The sequence below is a fragment of the Sapajus apella genome, unplaced genomic scaffold, assembly GCF_009761245.1.
Source record: "Sapajus apella isolate SASKATOON/1434 unplaced genomic scaffold, GSC_monkey_1.0 scaffold24, whole genome shotgun sequence".
Lineage (NCBI taxonomy): Eukaryota > Metazoa > Chordata > Mammalia > Primates > Cebidae > Sapajus > Sapajus apella.
The window spans coordinates 16481433-16498777 of NW_022436964.1; the positions used below are offsets into that span (position 1 = coordinate 16481433).

Consider the following 17345-nt stretch of genomic DNA (forward strand, 5'->3'; position numbering starts at 1 on the left):
CAGCTGTTGATACAGGGTTTTTTCTGCCATACCTCAATATCTCCAAGGCTAAAGTCAAAAGAGGGTACGATTATCACATGAAAATATCTTGTTTGGATTTCCCAAATGTGTATTTGTAGTATTTGATGATTTACCTTAATTTAGCCTATCGTTCCTTTGGGTTGTAAAAGTCCAACTCCATTTTTGAAAACAAAACAAGATAGATTTTAAAAGCTAAATAATAGATCTTTGCTGTCCAGTATGGTAGCTACTAACCGCTTGTGGCTATTTGCATTTCTATTTTAATTAGTTAAAATTAAGTAAAATGCAAAATTCAGTTCTTCAGTTGCTCTAGCCACATTTCAAGTATTCAATATTCACATATGGCTAATTGGCTGGGACAATGCAGATTACAGAACAATTCCATCATCAGAGAAACCTCTATTGAGCAGTGCTATTATATAATGTTATCTCCAGAGAAAGAAGACTTTAGAAAAAGTCAGAAATGGCCAGGCATGGTGGTGCATGCCTGTAATCCCAGCTACTCAGGAGGCTGAGGTGGGAGAATTACTGGAACCCGGGAGGTGGAGGTTGCAGTGAGCCAAGATCGTGCAACTGCACTCCAGCCTGGATGATAAAGCAAGACTCCGTCTCAAAAATAAAAATAAAAATAAAAGGTCAGAAACATCTTGAGACAGGCACAGTGCTGTCATCTGTCCAATACTGAAGTCGTTTAGGAATAAGAAAGATCAGAACAAAGACGAGAAAAAGAGGTTGCCTTAGGTGCACTAACCTAGAAAAGGGCAAAGACATTACTACAGTCATTGTGTTGCATTTTGGCTCTTCAACTTTTTAAGAGATGTGAATAATTTGATACATAGAAGATACAAAAAGTTGAGGCTCTGAAGCAGATGGAAATAGAAAGAGAGCTAATTTGTTACAAACTAAGCTTAACCATAATTCATTTAAATGATACTATTCGCTCTTTCCACATGATCGGTTTTTCTTTTGCTCTATAGTATGACATAGTTTATATCTTTAAAGGGGAATTAAAATATTTCTTGGAATTTTTAAATGTAAGTTCTCATAGCCACATAAAAACTACAGAATCAGATAAAAACTATCTTCTCATTTATTCCCTAATCCATTCAAATTAAATATAAAAATCCAAGCATCCAGAATGATACTCAAAAAAGTGAAAGTGAGAAGCAAAAATTCATTTGTCACCTGTGGAGGTAGTTAACTCACCAAATCCTCACTCCAAACACCGGTAATTTTTAAAAGACATAAACACATGTTCTGCCTTTCCGGAATGAACTATATTTCAGGGTAACCAATGACCTAGTTGTGAAGAAAATGGCCTGCTTATAGAAAAATGCCAGCTAAAACATGTAGAAAGAATTAGAAAGTCACCATCTGAAACCCCTAATGAAATGATCAACTCCAGTAAGGATCATCCATAAATGCTAAAACAATTAGGTAAATGTTGATACAGAACTAAATATACACATGGTATAAAGTTTACATCACAGACTACTGGCCTGACCCAATGGTGAATATAACGGAGGAGATAGGCAGTAATCACCCTAATCTTGTGATCATTTCAGCATCACTAACGATGGGATGTGAATATATGAAATATTCTTTTTTAAAAAAAAAAAGTTTAGCCTGAATCTAATCAAACTTTGCAATGGGCTAAACGTGTATGTCCTCCCAAAATTCGTATGTTGAAATCCTAACCCCAAAGGTGCTGGTATTACAAGATGGGGCCTTTGGGGGTCATTAGGTCATAAGGAAGAGCCCTCATGATAGGAATTAGTGCCCTTATAAAAGAAACCTCCATTTCTAGGCTGCAGTGAGCCAAGATCACACCATTGCACTCCAACCTGGGTAACAAGAGCGAAACTCCAGCTCAAAAAAAAAAGAAAGAAACCTCCATTTCTTATTTTTTTAGAAATCTGTACTAAAGAATTTAGGGATAAAATGTCACTTTAGCATAAGCCCCCAAAAAGGTGAACAAAATGAGGAAAAGATTGGTTAAAGCTGGCTGTTTGAAATTCTGAAACATGTTTACCATTCCCTTCACCCATACCCACCCCTCTTAGAAGTAGTACTTTCAGATAAATTAAGAGTTGATGCTTCTATGTGGATTTTAATTGTAATCTGTCCTTTATAACAACTAGTAGACTAAATTTGACTCTATTTTAAGCATATATTAACCTAGGCTAATTATCTGCTAAAATAAATTCCACTCTTAGAGTTAATTAAGTGTGTTTGCCATAGAAAATCCAATGAAGTAAGAAACTGAGGAGCCCTTATGGTAAAGTGGGCCAAGAAATAATAAGACACAATAATTTTCCGATGCAAATCAGCAACTGTAGCTTCAAAAATATCCTGACCCACAACAAGTATTGAACGGGCTGTTTCTCTCACTCCCTAAAAATATTGGCCCAAGAAGGAGTATGAGAGCTGCCATAGCTCTCTCAAGGCTCATTATTCTCCATCACTCCATGGGAACAGCCTTGTCAGACAAAAGTGAAAGACCATTTGTCAACCTCTCTTCAACTCCCTGATTCTAGCCAACCTTCATCAATACCAACTGAGGAGCCAGAGGGAAATACAAACCCCCATATCTCCAGCATCATTTTTGACTCTGCTAGAGTCAAAAATCACAATTCCACCACCCACCCCAACACCACTGGCCTGTTTCTCCCAATTGCTTTTATGTTTTTTAAAAGAATCCTCTTTCCTTATCACTGAAACACTGAGAAGGGGGAATTATAGTAGATAAATATGAAGCATGGAGAATCCTTTAAAAATATTTTTAATAGTAAGTGAGAAAATGAAAAGGAGAGGGTTGGGAAGGAGGGAGAGAATCCAAATGCCAGGGAATTGTTCAATTTTGCTTTTGAAGATGTTAACACTCATTTATACATCTGCAAGAGAATTTCTTTAAAGAAAAGTTCTATTTGTGTGGGTCTGGTTGTATTAACAAGGATGAAATTACTTTTTTAGATGATGTTTCCCACGGATAATTCAGAGACGTCTGAAATTAAGTATCCCTTTTGTAAATGTCCTTGAGATGCTGCCAGACTTGGGAAACAGAAAATTGGCATATGAGGCTATGCCAAAAAGTGTTTCTAGTTACAGGACAGAGAGGAAAGGTGCAGAGGGAGGAAAAACCTGAAGTCTGAGAATCCGGATTGCGAAAGAAGACTACCGAGGTCGTGGGAGAAGGGAGAGGAAATGAGGATGAAAACTGAAAGGGGAAGAGGCATGAAATGTTATCAAATGCCAAAAAGCATTTGGAGAGAAGTTGGAAATTGCATTAAGAGAGCCATTGCAAATCTCATTTCAGCCCATTTAGAGATATGCCTCCTGGGAACTGTGAACCCAAGCTGTTTGGCATCAAATTGATCCATTCCATCCCTATCCTAATCAAATAAATCATTCAGTAATTCCACTGGGTTACACTGGGTTAAAGAACCGAAATATTAAAAACCTTCAAAATATTAAAAACCCAAAATATTAAAATATTAAAAACCTTCAGGGCCCACTCTTGCCAAATATGTCAGGGAGTGTGTGTGTGTGTGTTCTGAGACACCACTACAGTTAAATTGGCAGAGCTAAGACTTAGGGGATTGGGGGATTATTGCAAAAAGGCCACAGGGCGAGGGCGACTATGTTGAGAGCCTGCGAAAGAAGTTTGTGTGGGGAAGGTGGATAGTGTACGTGCTGGGAAAAATATGGAAAACTGGGAGCTGCCGTGGAATCGACAAGACTGGGCAAGAGAAAGCCGGAAAGAAAAATGAGCAGGTGCGGGATGTGGGCAGAGTCGGAGAAGAGTCCGGGGCACCCGGAGTGGCTCCAGGAACGACGGAGACCACTCAAGGCTTTTGGGGGAGGTGGGTGCTAATAGAACCCGGTGTCGGGGGTGCGCCCGGGAGCTGCGAGTGCGGCGGGGGTGGTGCACTGGAGGGTGAGGATGCGGGAGGAAGGCAGCAGAGCCGGAGCGGGGAGGGGGTCTTCCAACTAGGCCCGGAGGCAGTGGGGGGAACCAGGGCGTGTAGAGGGCCTGGCGGCAGAGAGGAAGGAAGCATGGGGCATCCGGTCACTCACTCACCCCGTTGGCTGCAGCCATCTGCACCACGATCTCGGTGGCCGTCTTGCTAAAGTACCTGCCGTCGCTGCCCACCACCATGGTGCAGCCCTGGCGGTCGCGCAGGTCGATGGACGACAGCACGCTCTGGATGAAGTTGGGCAGGTAGTTGCGCTGGCCCTCGAAGAGGCCAGTGGGCCGCCGCAGCCCCCCACCGCCGGCCGGCCGCTGGTCCTCGTAGGGCGCGGTGGGCACCGTCAGCACCGGGATGGGGCTCCCCTCCATGGCGCCTCCTGGCCGGTCCTGCTGCGGCTCCTGGAGCCCAAGGAAATCTGCAGCCCGCCGGGGGCCCCCACCAGCCTGGCCGCACGCCGGGACTCCGCCTCACGCCCGGGCCCCCTCCTCAGCCAGCCCGCGCCCTGCGCCCTGCGCCTGCGGGGGGGACCGCCCGCCCCTCCTCTCCGCTCCGCTCCGCCGCTCGCTGCTTCCCTCTGCAGAGTTTGCCTCCACCTTCCTATAAAGTTTTCTCCCGCCCACCTTCTCTGCTGCCGGTCCGCCCGAGGTGCCCTCAGTGTCTTCCCAAGTTGGACTCTCTTTCGGGGTGTCCCAAAAGCCCGATTCCAGGGCCTGCTAGCCCGACCCAGGTGACGCTTCCACCAGCGCCGGGCCCCAGCCTTCCCCCGCGCTCCTGCTCTCCCGGGCACACCCTCCAGCAGAAAACAGCCCACGGGCGGCGAGACTTTGGGCAGAGCCCTGGTTCTTCTCCCGCACCCCGGCCCCTCTCCCGGTCTCCCTGGGAGTGCGCAGCCTACAAGCACCAGTTTCTCTTTTGAACAAGGACAGGGAGGGAGTTGGGAGGGGGCTGAAACCTTTTGCCATCAGCGAACAGCCCCAGCCAAAAATAACCCTGGAAAGGCGAGCTGAGAATGGTTATCTCCTGCCAGCGCTGAAATCGGAGTCTGGGCGCTGTGTGCGTGTGTGTGTGTGTGTCGCTGTGTGTGTGAGGGGTGTGTGTGTGTATGTGTGTGTTGCTGTATGTGTGTGTCGCTGTGTGTGGGGTGTGTGTGTGTGTGTGTGTGTGTACCCTCCCACCACGACCATTTGTTGAAGGGAATCACCACTGTCAGCCTTCAATCCAGCAAGACCCCTTGAGCCGTCCACATTTTCCCCAGCCTCTTCCAAGGCAGCACACTTTCCGGTATGAACAATTCCTTTGTTGTTGTTTGCTTGTTTGTTGTGGTGGTTGCAACAGCAGCGACACAGCCAACACATACTTCCCTATTCTTCTCATCCTTCTCGCCCTCCCTAACCAGCTCCTGCCTTAGAAATAGGCTTGTCCTACAGCGTATTAGTCCACAGGATCTGAACTCTGCACTGAGTTAGTTATTTTCAATAGGAGGGGCTAAAGCCCTTGTTAATGTCCTACCAGGAGTGAATGAACAAAGCCAAGTTAAAGGAGAACTGGGTACCAGGTACTGTGCTAGGTCCCTTTGCATGTATCCTTTCATTCTGCTGGAGCTAAAGATTTTCTACCTCCTCCCCATAAAACCCACCTAAAATCCCAAACCAGGAAATTCTCCATAGAAAAATGAGTGACGACAGAAAAGACTAACAGGATAAAACCCAAAGCAAGAAGAAAGTTCTATCTCCCATCTCTCTCAAGGAATTTTTGGACCCACCAAGGCTGCTGTCCTGAAATACCCTGCTACTTCTCCTTTCCCAAATATTGTCCACTTCCTGAGAGTAAGGCTGACTTGCCGCGGGGTTATAAGGTGTTCGATCACAGTAAGACAACTGTGAGTAATAACATACATTGTATACTGTTTTGCAATTGATAAAAGGCTTTGCATCTGTTTTGTCTTTGAAAGCTGACAAAAAGAAGAATGGTATTCATGCAGTTCCCATTTTACAGATGAAAACAAGAGGACTTTCTTTGTGAAGTCAAGAAAGTAGTTACAATGGGACTTTCAGCCTGTCCAAATTACATATTGCCCCTCCCCTTTTTATTAATAACATTGAAGTGTGATAAGGAAACCCCTGAAGTCATCAGCTGAAACCTGCTGGGACTTTTTAGCCATTCTCTTCAACATAAAGAATGGGGGTTCTTAGAGGGGGTGAGAGGAAGGGGGAAATGTGGTCAAAGAGTACAATGTTTTAGTTGAGACAGGAAGAATATATTTCGTTGAGATCTGCAGCACAGCATGGTGACTGTAATTAAAAATAAAGTATATTTCAAAATTGCTAAGACAGTACATTTTAAATGTTCTCACCACGAAAAATGATAGGTTTTGAGGTGATGGTTGTATTAATTCTCCAGATTTAATTATTCCACAATGTATGCATGTATTATAATATCACATTATATCCCAGATACATACAATTTTAATTTGTCAATTAACAATTTTTTAAAAGAATAGTGTGACAAGTTGGGGGAGGTTGTTTCTGGTTTTTATTTATCCCTCTAGTCTCTACTCAGTCTCCAAGGGGCCATTCTCTATAAAGTTCCTGTCACCCAGCTAGAGTGCTGTGGCAAAATCATGGCTCACTATACCCTCTCCATCCTGGGCTCAAGTGGTCCTCCCGCCTCAGGCCCTCAAGTATCTAGGACTATAGGTACACACCTTCATACCCAGTTAATTTTCATAGTTTTTGTTGGAATGGAGTTTCACCATGTTGCTCAGGCTGGTCTTGAACTTCTCAGCTCAAGCGATCTACCAGCTTTGGCCTCCCAAAGTGCTGGGATTACAGGTGTGAGCCACCAAGCCCGGTCCATGAAGTTTCTAACCTTTTCTTGGTATATTTGAGAGTCTTGGCCTAGCACCCAACAGACAGAACCTTAGCACTTCTAGGGACCTTTGCACATCTATACCCTGTGGGTTTTTAAGATGTTTTTCTAATGACATTTTGTTTTGCAAAGAAGGACAGTTTCATTCCCAGAAGAGCAGGTGTGGCAAGTCTTTTGTCTCAGTAAGGAAGACAATGATGCAACCCCTAAGGCTCAGAGATGCCCAGAAGCCCTCCAGGCCTGCATCTCTCTGCTGCTAGCACCTCCCTCTCTCTTGACATCAACATCATTCTCTTCTCTCACAGCCCAGCTCCTTCCACAGACTCAGGGACTAGGCACTGGCATCTCAGACTAGATATTAGAGAATTACCATTCAAGAGGAAATCCTCTTCCCGTGGTTCCAATTTCAAGGTTCTCAAAGACTGTAACAGGTCTAGTTTGAGGCAATGTACCCCATGAAATAGCCAGAAAGAACCTCACAGTGAAAAGCAATTCTTCCAAAGTAAGGGGGTGCTAATCCCCAGAGGGAGGAGAGATGGGCAGCCAAGCAGTAACTGGGCCACCACGTACTTCACACTCACTGATCAAGGCTTTCTAAAACTGTTTTTCTTTTCTCTGAATTTATATAGTACTTTATATCACTCGTAAAGGAAAGTCTTATAGGCTGATAACACCTTTCTATTCATGCTTATTCCTAACATTTAAGTTAGGATAATTTTCTAACCTCAGTGTCCTCACTATAAAATGGAAATTACTATAATCCCTACCTCATAAATTGTTGGGAGGATTAAAATACTTAGTAAAGTGCCTGACTAACAGAAAGGCATTCAATAAACGTTAGCTATTCATAGTGTCATCATCATTATATTTAGCAATATTACTAATCTCCTGTATTGCAAGAATTACAGTTTATATTTTTGTAGACCATCACTGTAGCTAAAGAGTCTTTGGGCATAGGTGATATTCCATAAATGTTGCTTGAATTGATCTGTGGCTTTTGACTATGGAAACTCAAAATATATGTAGTAAGTTTATCTTGAAATGTACAAAAGAGGTTTGCCTGCTAAATAAATCTCTTCAAAGCTGGCCCCAAGTTTAACTGAATTAATTCCAATGAATTTGTCATAATGATGAAGAAAGGAAACTGAGAGGGCCCCACAGTTGTTTGCTGGTAAAATGAGAAGTTTGGATTAGATCAGTGTTTCCCAGTGCATTTTCCTCAGAACATTAGTGCCTCTCAAATCCTGCACGAAGCAAGAGTTTCATGACCAAGTAACTTTTAAAACTCCTGTATACTCTACTCCCATTCTTCACAATGCACACCTTCATATTAAAAGTTCAGAGAGTTCCTCCATAGAAGACCTAAATTAATTATTATTTTTTTCTTTTTTTGAAATGGAGTCTTGCTCTGTAGCTCAGGCTGGAGTGCAATGGCACAATCTCCGCTCACTGCAACTTCTGCCTTCCAGGTTCAAGCAATTCTCCTGCCTCAGCCTCCCAAGTAGCTGAGATTACAGGTGCATGCCACCATGCCCAGCTAAGTTTTTGTACTTTTAGTAGAGACAGAGTTTCACTGTGTTGGCCAGGTTGGTCTTGAACTCCTGACCTTGTGATCCACCTGTCTCACCCTCCCAAAGTGCTAGGATTATAGGTGTGAATCACCTCGCCTGGCAATTTTTTTTTTTTTTTGAGACAAATTCTCACTCTGTCATCACCCAGGCTGGAGTGCAGTATCCACCACTCCCAGCCTAAAATATTTTAACCTGGTGCTTCCCAATCTAAACTCACGGGGACCAGTTTTCTTAGTGAAAGAGAATCAGACTAACTTCTAACAGCTGGTGACACTCCCACATCTCATTCCTTGTATGTCTTCAGTGGACTAAGTCAGAAATAAATAAATTTTCCTGATTCTCAAGGGCTGGTCACTTCTTTGCACTGAGCTCAGAGCTTCTCTGTAGCATAGGTCACAATGAATGGTAGCCCTGATGGCCTAGTGTAGCCTTTCATCCTTCTCTGAGCCTCTAGAGAAAGACTGAGGATTCTTGGCATGAAACAGGAGCAACTGATATATCCTTGCTTCCCCTGGGGACTCTCTTGCTCTCACAAAGGCATCAGCCATCATCTCCATGTAGAGAATACACTAGCTGACTCAGCTTGACCAGCCTATCCCAAAATGAGAATCTCGGTAAAGTAAGTGTTGAAACACTTCATTCTTTATCAATGTCTTGTAGATTCACAAAACATATTACCATATTAAAGACTGCGAAGTTCTGCAGGGAAAAAACCAAACTATTTAAATTTAATCCAATACTTCCAAGGTTTATTTGCCCATGGAGTATTTTTCCAAAACAGTTACAAACAGATCAAGGACATTTATATTTCATGAAACATTTTAGATCCCCAGGGTCCTCACCAGCTACATCATTCTGTGCTTTTCTTTTTTATTTATGAGGCATTAAAAGATTAATCTCTGTCAGACTTCCATTTAGAAATTCACCAGAATGTGCAAAGGCCACAGGTAAAATTGCCAAAGGGTATTATAAAAATACCCTTCAGTGATTTTTGAGACTTAAACTGCAATATTTATATAACTATATATTTCAGTTTATGTAAGTATGTACACACATATGTATATGTGTGTATATCTATATCTATATCTATGGCATTATATCCATTTTACAGATGCAGAAACTGAGCTTTAGGGAGGGAAAGCAATTGGACCAAGACCACGTAGCACACAAGTAATCATTGACAAAGGTGAGAAACAAAGTCAAAGCCTGAGGTGTAAGGACACAGAGACAAGTACACAAACATTTACAAGATACACCTATGGCATGTGCCTTTAACATGAATTTCTTGAACATTCATTTAAAAGCCTTACAATGGAGAAATCAGAGCAGCAGCAAGTTCTGTTGGAATAAGGGGAGCGTCTTCTTCCATACTCCCCTGGCCGACAGGAAAGCACATCTGTTTGTCCCTTGGTAGTTATATACTCCCATTGAGTCAGGGGCCATGTCTAGGCACACAGGAGGTGCTAAAAATATGCTGCTGACTCACTGTCTCTAAGAGCAGAAGAAATGCCAAAAGTATAGGACAAGAGGCAGAACGGCACGAGGAAAAATGTCACAGGGCAGTCCTCCAAGGAAGCGCTAGATCCCTCTGAAATCCGTCCCAAACACTTTCTGGTGCTGGGGAAAGTCAATAATATATTTCAAGCAACCCCACATGTCATATGAGTATCTCATAAAGGTCTGTGTAACTGTCTCTGTGAACTTACATCTCAGACTTCAACTTCTTGCTTCCTACCCAATCAATGGCTGCATGGCCTTGGACAACTTGCTTTCCCTCTTCAAAGCTCAGTTTCTGCATCTATAAAGTGGACACAATGATACCTCATGGGGTTTGTGATCACATTTAAAGAGCTAACATGTGGAAATTGTTTGCACAGTGCCTGGCACCTAAAAAGGGCTTAATAAGTGTTTGATGTAATTGTTATGATTACCACTATTATTACAATAATCATTACTATAATAATAATGATTTTTAGTCTTTGTATTAGTATTGTTTTTGAGAGTGGGCATGGATTATGTCTATGTAATCCTTCTGGCACAATATCTAGCATTATATCACTTACAAATTAGAGAATTCATGTTATTAAATATGAAAACATATTTTTACTGACCCTTAAATGCTTTGTAAGTATCTGCAAAAGAAGCCAATATCCCAGCACATGAAACATACACAAAAAATTCAGTTTTGCTGGAGTTCGTTTTTCAAGGTAGCCACAGGATACCTAAAAATTTTTTTTTTCTTTTCACAGAGACTGGGAGGCTCACTATATCAGCCAGGCTTGTCCCGAAATTCTGGCCTCAAACCATCCTCCCACCTCAGCCTCCAAAAGTGTTGGAATTATAGGCATGAGCCACCACATCCAGCCTACCTAAAATATTGAATGCTGTTAATGAATCTCCCATACTAAGTAAGATGCTAGTAGAAAAAAAAAGAAAAGAAAAAAAAAAGAATCTCTTGAGGCCAGCATAAGAAGCTGATAGGCAAAACTCAGGCAGGCATGTTTTCCTGCCTTCTTCATTTATTGGGTCCAACCTTAAAAAGCATTTACATTAATGGCTACCTTGCAAAATTTGTGATTTATTAAAAGCAGATTTTATTTTAATTGCCTTACCTAAAAATAATAGGCCTCTGATCTGCCAAGGATGAAGATTTAATTTCCAGGTGTTCCCCACAGTACTTAGAAACGTCAGTGTAATCAATTATTAAAAACTTTAGAAATATTCTCATCAAAGCTCTTTATTTTAAAATACAGCAAAAGAAAAGTTTATTTTCTAAAGGCATCTCTATCCTTTTTTAAGTAGTTAAATTTTGTCTCTGAAGCCTCCTAAAAAGAATACAATTTAGGTGTTTATTATAGAGGAAATGTATTTTCCATGTTTAGTTTAAATTACATTCCATCAGCCATTTGCAATCTTAACCTACATGGAATTTTTTTGGTAGTTTTTATGTTTGGGCTTTAGGAGGGGAATCTCCAATAATCTCTATATAAATATTTCTAATCTCTATATAAATATTTTAACATTCCAATGTAAAATTTTTAAAGCTATTTTATCCATAAAAATAATGAATTTGCATGACCGAGAGTGAAATAATGTATTATCAAGACCTCTCAGTTTTGGGGGTTGTACCATCCTCACGTTCCTCCAGCCCAGCCCAACCAAGCCTAGCTCAGGTCCTCCTCCTCCATTTATCAGGAACCACCATCCCCAGGGATTCTAGGGGCCCTGCCTGACCAGCGTTCTCCATCAGATTTTACCAGTCTTTTGTTCATTCTCTCAGAGCACAGCTAAGCGAGAGTATACTAATTTGAAAATTAACTCAAACAAATAGAGAAACAATATCCCCAACACATTGCATTTCAACATAGGCTTTTCTGGACACACTGTTGTAACCCAAGAGTTATGCCCATGGTAGGACTTCCATCTGCTAAAATATGACTATCAGCTTCGGAGGGAAATTCATGAACCTCTTCATTGTTTTTATGTTTCACGTTGCACTGTTTCTAAAATTTCCTCTGAAGCCAAAAAGTAAAAGTTCTCTCCGAGCACAGGGGTTACTTTTCATTTATCATTGGATTGATTTTTCTAACTTTCACTTGGAGCTGAAATCGACCAGGTGGTTCTTATCCAACAGACAGCAGCAAAACTCTTGGTGTACCTGCATTCCTCTTAACAAATGTGACCTCCTCGATGACATTCTTGAGAGTAACACTGAGCTCAGCAGTAACATCTCTTCACTAATCTACCGGGTATCCAACATCGGATGCTCCTTCCTTTCACTGTTTTCTGACTCCTGGCAGATATTAATCATTGGGATTTGGGAACAAGGAAATGGAATTTCTGAGAATTCTTGGGAATTCCCAAATTCATATGTTATTCTGTAATTTTCATGACACTTTACTTACAAGTTTTTGAAAAATAATATGTGACTATAATAACAAGCAGATACTTTTTTCTGTAACAGGATTATATGCAAAGTTTTAATAGTCTTCTGTTTCAAAAAGATATAACAAATGATGATTTATCATTATTATGAGCCAACATATTGTGACAAGATTATAAAATCCAATAGCATTAAGATAATACAGAAAATGAGGGCCAGGCACGGTGGCTCACACCTGTAATCCCAGCATTTTGGGAGGCCAAGGTGAGCAGATCACGAGGTCAAGAGATCAAGACCATCCTGGTCAACATGGTAAAACCCCATCTCTACTAAAATACAAAAAATTAGCTAGGCTTAGTGGCACACACCTGTAGTCCCAACTACTCGGGAGGCTGAGGAAGGGGAATCACTTGAACATGGGAGGTGGAGGTTGCAGTGAGCCGAGATCGTGCCTCTGCACTCCAGCCTAGCAACAGAGCGAGACTCCATTCCCCCAAAAAACCAAAAAGATATCAGAGAAAATGTTAAAAAGAAATGAACCTTATCACAAAATAAATGCTAAAGAAAAATCATTTAAAGATTGAAAGGTAACACCACAAAAAATAATTATTTACATGAAATTTTTAAACTAACAAGGCATCAATTGTCCCCTCTAATACTGTTTGAATAACATAATACTCTGATCTCCTGGCAAGATGAACAGCACTAGAAACAATTGTCAAAACTGCCCATTTAAGAGCATATTTTATTTCCAAAACTTGGCATTTCCTAGAACACCTCACATAGGATTTGTAAAACATATTCTATACCTATGAACACGTTAGTGTTTATTTGCAGAAATGATTCACTGTTAGCAGTGGACAAGGCCATGAATACACATTTATAACACAGCAACAGATGCAAGAAAGTCTGACTGAGGACACTTTACTGCTTCTGTCCAGTGCACCTTGATTTCCATCTCCACACATCAGCACTACCTCATCTTGCTTGACTTGAAGTCAGCGCATTTCTTCAAGCCAGTAAGATCCCTATTCTCTATGCTGACTATTAAGCTGTAATTCTTGCAGGAAAATTAGAATGTTCCTTCCCCTTTTTTTAATTTCTCAACTGATTTTTCTCAGAATTCAGAATTCAGGAATCCATAAATATTGAAATACCAGGAGAGAATTTCCAAATGGAAATGCTATTCCCTTAGTCCATTTCCAGAAGAAATCGTAGCATTGTGTTATCCTTCTCATCTTCAATTTTTTTTCTGCAAGCTTATAGTTATCGCCTCTTTAAGTGCACAGCTCACCATTTCCCCTCCTTTGCAAATGGCCCCAATACAGTGAAATGGGCCCTCAGTTGCTGTGTCTTTACTACATAATCCTGCATTTCTGACCATATACAGGGAGGGGACCCAGGCAAGGATGCCTTACTCAGTGCAGGCAAGGATGCCTTACTCAATGGGATTTCTCTTTCTGTCTCTAGAATTTGAACACTGGAACCCAGACATACAAAGTCTGGGAGCCATTGTGGTTTGCCATACCGATGATGGCAGCAGTGGGCGGTTGATGGACAGCTGCCTGTTGCTGATATCCAGGAGCTGCCTGAACCTGCTCTTTCCCAGTCGTAAGATACCTAAGATACTGCAGTATTCTTCATTAAATCCTTCCGTGGTTTAAGCTAGCTAGAATTAGGTTCTGTTGCTTTCAATCAACAGAATTGTAGCTAATACCTTGTCATTTCCTGGTCCTTGTTCCTTTAATTTTCCAGAAAAAGAAGAGAAAATGGCTTACTTGTTTAAAAAAGGGAGCAATGTACAATTTATGCAAAATTTAGAAGCACCCAAAGGAATCTCTGTATAGTTTCTGAGACACACAGAGGTAGGATCAGCATAAAACTTGAACCGTGTATCTAGATCATGGTTGCCATGATTGCCTTGGTACAGTGGACATCTGTATCAAGATGATTATTTCCTTGCTGGGGCAGAGAGAATGCAGGCAGAGAGAATGCCCCAGGAAGAAGCACAAGGTGAGACTCACATTTACAGTACTGCTTGGTTTCCCCGGACCATACAACCCAGTTTGTCTGGAGCTGTTCATCTTAAGTTTGTTATTCCACCATACTTATCAATAGAACCTCCTTTTACTCTCAAGAGTATCCCACTTTGGATGATAAATTCTATGACTACCCATTAAGAACATTTAATAATTATAGAATACTGCCTCTCTATATTTTTTGTATGTTTGAAACATTTAATAACAAAAATATCTTTAAAGTTATCACCTACACACAATATAGCTGCCAAATGCTCCTACTCTGCTATTTTAGCTGTGAATCCCTCTGGGGCCACTCCTTCCTACAGCGCTTGTAAGGATAAAACGACATAAGCTCTATGAAGTGCCCAACAGTGACCCGCACTGAATAAAATACAGTCATGAGGCGGTGGCCTTTCTTTATGTTTACCAAACTCCTGATAAGTTATTCAGGGGTTTTTTCATCTTAATATTTTATATAGATTATACATTCATCTGCTTCAAAATTCAAAAGATACAAAAGGGTATACAGTTACAAGTTGCTCAACCCACCCCCATTTATCTCCCTGGAGCAACTGTTTCCAGATTTTTTAATTTCCTTAAAGAATATCCTAGGTATGGAAAAGAAAGATTATATATTTATATGCATCTGTGTATGTATTTTCCCATGAGAAGCTCACGAAATCCCCTTGAAGAGACTGTATTTATGTCTTTTGAAGAGGGATATTTGTAACAATGATTATAAATATTTGTAATCAATTTACAATGGGGGTACACTCCAATAAACTTATGAAAATACTGTAAGCTGAAAATGCATTTAACTAAACATCACTAATTAAACTACTAACCATCATAGCTTAGCTGGGCCTATCTTAAACACACTTGGAACCCTCATATTAACCTACAGTTAGGCAAAAATCATCTAACACAAAGCCCATTTTATAATCAAATAAGCTTTGAATACCTCTTGTAACATACTGAATACTATACTGAAAGTGGAAAACAGAATGGTTGTGTGGGTACTCCAAGTACAGCTTCTACTGAATGTGTATCACTTTCAAACTACCTTAAAGTCGAAAAATCGTAAGTTAAAATATTGTAAGTCAGGGATTGTTTGTACTTCCACTTTACATGATGAAATTAAGTCTTGAAAAGATTAAGTGATTAGCCCAAGGTATCATACTGGTAGTTAAATAGTGAAACTTGGATTCAAATTCTTCAGTCACTACATGTATTGTCCTGAATTTTGAAAAAGAGGAAGAGGAATTAACCTACTAAATCGAAGGCATATTTTAGGCACAGAAGAACCAGGCACCTGCAAGTCCCAGTAATTGTGAAAAGCCCACTTGCCCCAAAATATGTCTCCTGGTCCTACGATATTCCACCATTTCAGATTTTTACCTGGGGATGTAGAGTAAGCTGCTCTTTTCCTAGAGCTCTCCCAAAGAGAAATCTTGGAAGACTAAATGCATGCTAACATTGGAGAACTTGTTTTCCCCTCTTTGTAAGGCAAGGTGCTGAAGGAGGGGGCCCTATGGCTGTGCAGGGGCATCCTGGAGGTGTGGGGAGAAGAAACTGAAAGGCGAGGTTGGATGGAACAAAGAATACCCATCTCAGGATTCTCCCTCGAACCTGCCCTAACTTTGTTCTACTAGATTCAGCCACTGACCTGCTGTCAAAAGACCACAGCCAACCTGACTTGTTTTCAACATAATAATGAATATTGATTTGATTTCTTCATCCAACATTCTGAGCTGGCTCTTTTTTCGACCAACGATATACATTACCAGGAGAGTATGGGCAGTTAATTCTTCCACACGAGACTTTGGAGTTTCTGAGTTAACCAGAATCACCTACCTTAACATCTGCCGGTTTGTATCCCAAGTCCTGAGCAGCACCAGCTCCCTGCAATGCTTCGCCGTTTCAATATAGCATAAAATCAGAAATGAAAGATGAAACATAGCCAATATCACAGATATATGAAGGCTCATAAGAAACTGCTAGGTACAATTACACACTAGCCAATTGGATCATCTAGAAGAAATAGATAAATTCCTAGACGCATAAAACCTACCAAGACTGACACATGAGAAAATTTAAAAATCTGAACAGACTAATAGCAAGCAAGGAGATTGAATCATTAAGAAAATGTCTCCTATCAATGAAAAACCCAGAACCAGATGGCTTCCCAGATTAATTCTACCAAACATTTCAAGAACTCATTTCGGTCCTCTCAAACTCTTCCAAAAAGTTAAAGGGGAGGGAATACTTCCATACCCATTTTACGAGGCCAGCATTACCCTGATTCCAAAGCCAGACAAGAATACTACAAGAAAGGAAAATTACAGGCCAATATCCTTGATCAACATAGATGCAAAAATCCTCAACAAAATCTTAGCAAACCAAATGCAACAGCACGTTGCAAGAATGATTCACCATGATTGAGTCATGGTTCAACACAGGCAAATCAATACATATAATATACCATGTTAGAAAAATAAAGCGTAGAAACTATATGGCCATCTCCATAGATATAGAAAAAGCTTTTGACAAAATTTAAATCCCTTTCATGGAAAAAACAAACACTCAATGTATTATGTATTGAGGGACTGTATCTCAACAAAATAAAGGCCGTATATGACAAACCCATAGTTAACACCAGAGTCAATGACGAAAAGTTGAGACTTTTCCTCTAACATCAGGAAAAAGGCAAGGATGCCCACTGACACCACTTCTCAGGGTCATCAAGCAAAAGAAAGAAATAAAAGGCATCCTAAGAGGAAAGGAAGATGTGAAATTGTCTCTGCTGACAACATGATCTTCTTATACATAGAAAACCCTACAAACTTCACTTAAAAAAAAGGTTAGAACTCAACACAAAGATAGACACCAGGGACTCCAAAGTGGGCAGGGAAGGCTGGTGGGAGCCAGGGTTGAAAAACTGCCTATCGTGTACTATGCTGACTGCTTGGGTGATGGGATCATTACAAGCCCAAACTTCAGCACCAGG

The 17345-nt window shown here is 41.0% G+C and overlaps 1 protein-coding gene across 3 annotated transcripts in view; it reads right to left on the reverse strand.

The window, feature by feature from the left end:
* Positions 1-4627, reverse strand: part of PGM5 (phosphoglucomutase 5) — a 175004-nt gene extending 170377 nt beyond the window's left edge. For all 3 annotated transcript variants that reach the window (XM_032290968.1, XM_032290966.1, XM_032290967.1), the window contains exon 1: positions 4103-4627. In XM_032290968.1, coding sequence (XP_032146859.1) covers positions 4103-4363 — 261 coding nt within the window. In that variant the 5' untranslated portion in view covers positions 4364-4627. The remainder of the gene's footprint in view (positions 1-4102) is intronic.
* Between the last annotated feature and the right edge of the window lie 12718 nt (positions 4628-17345).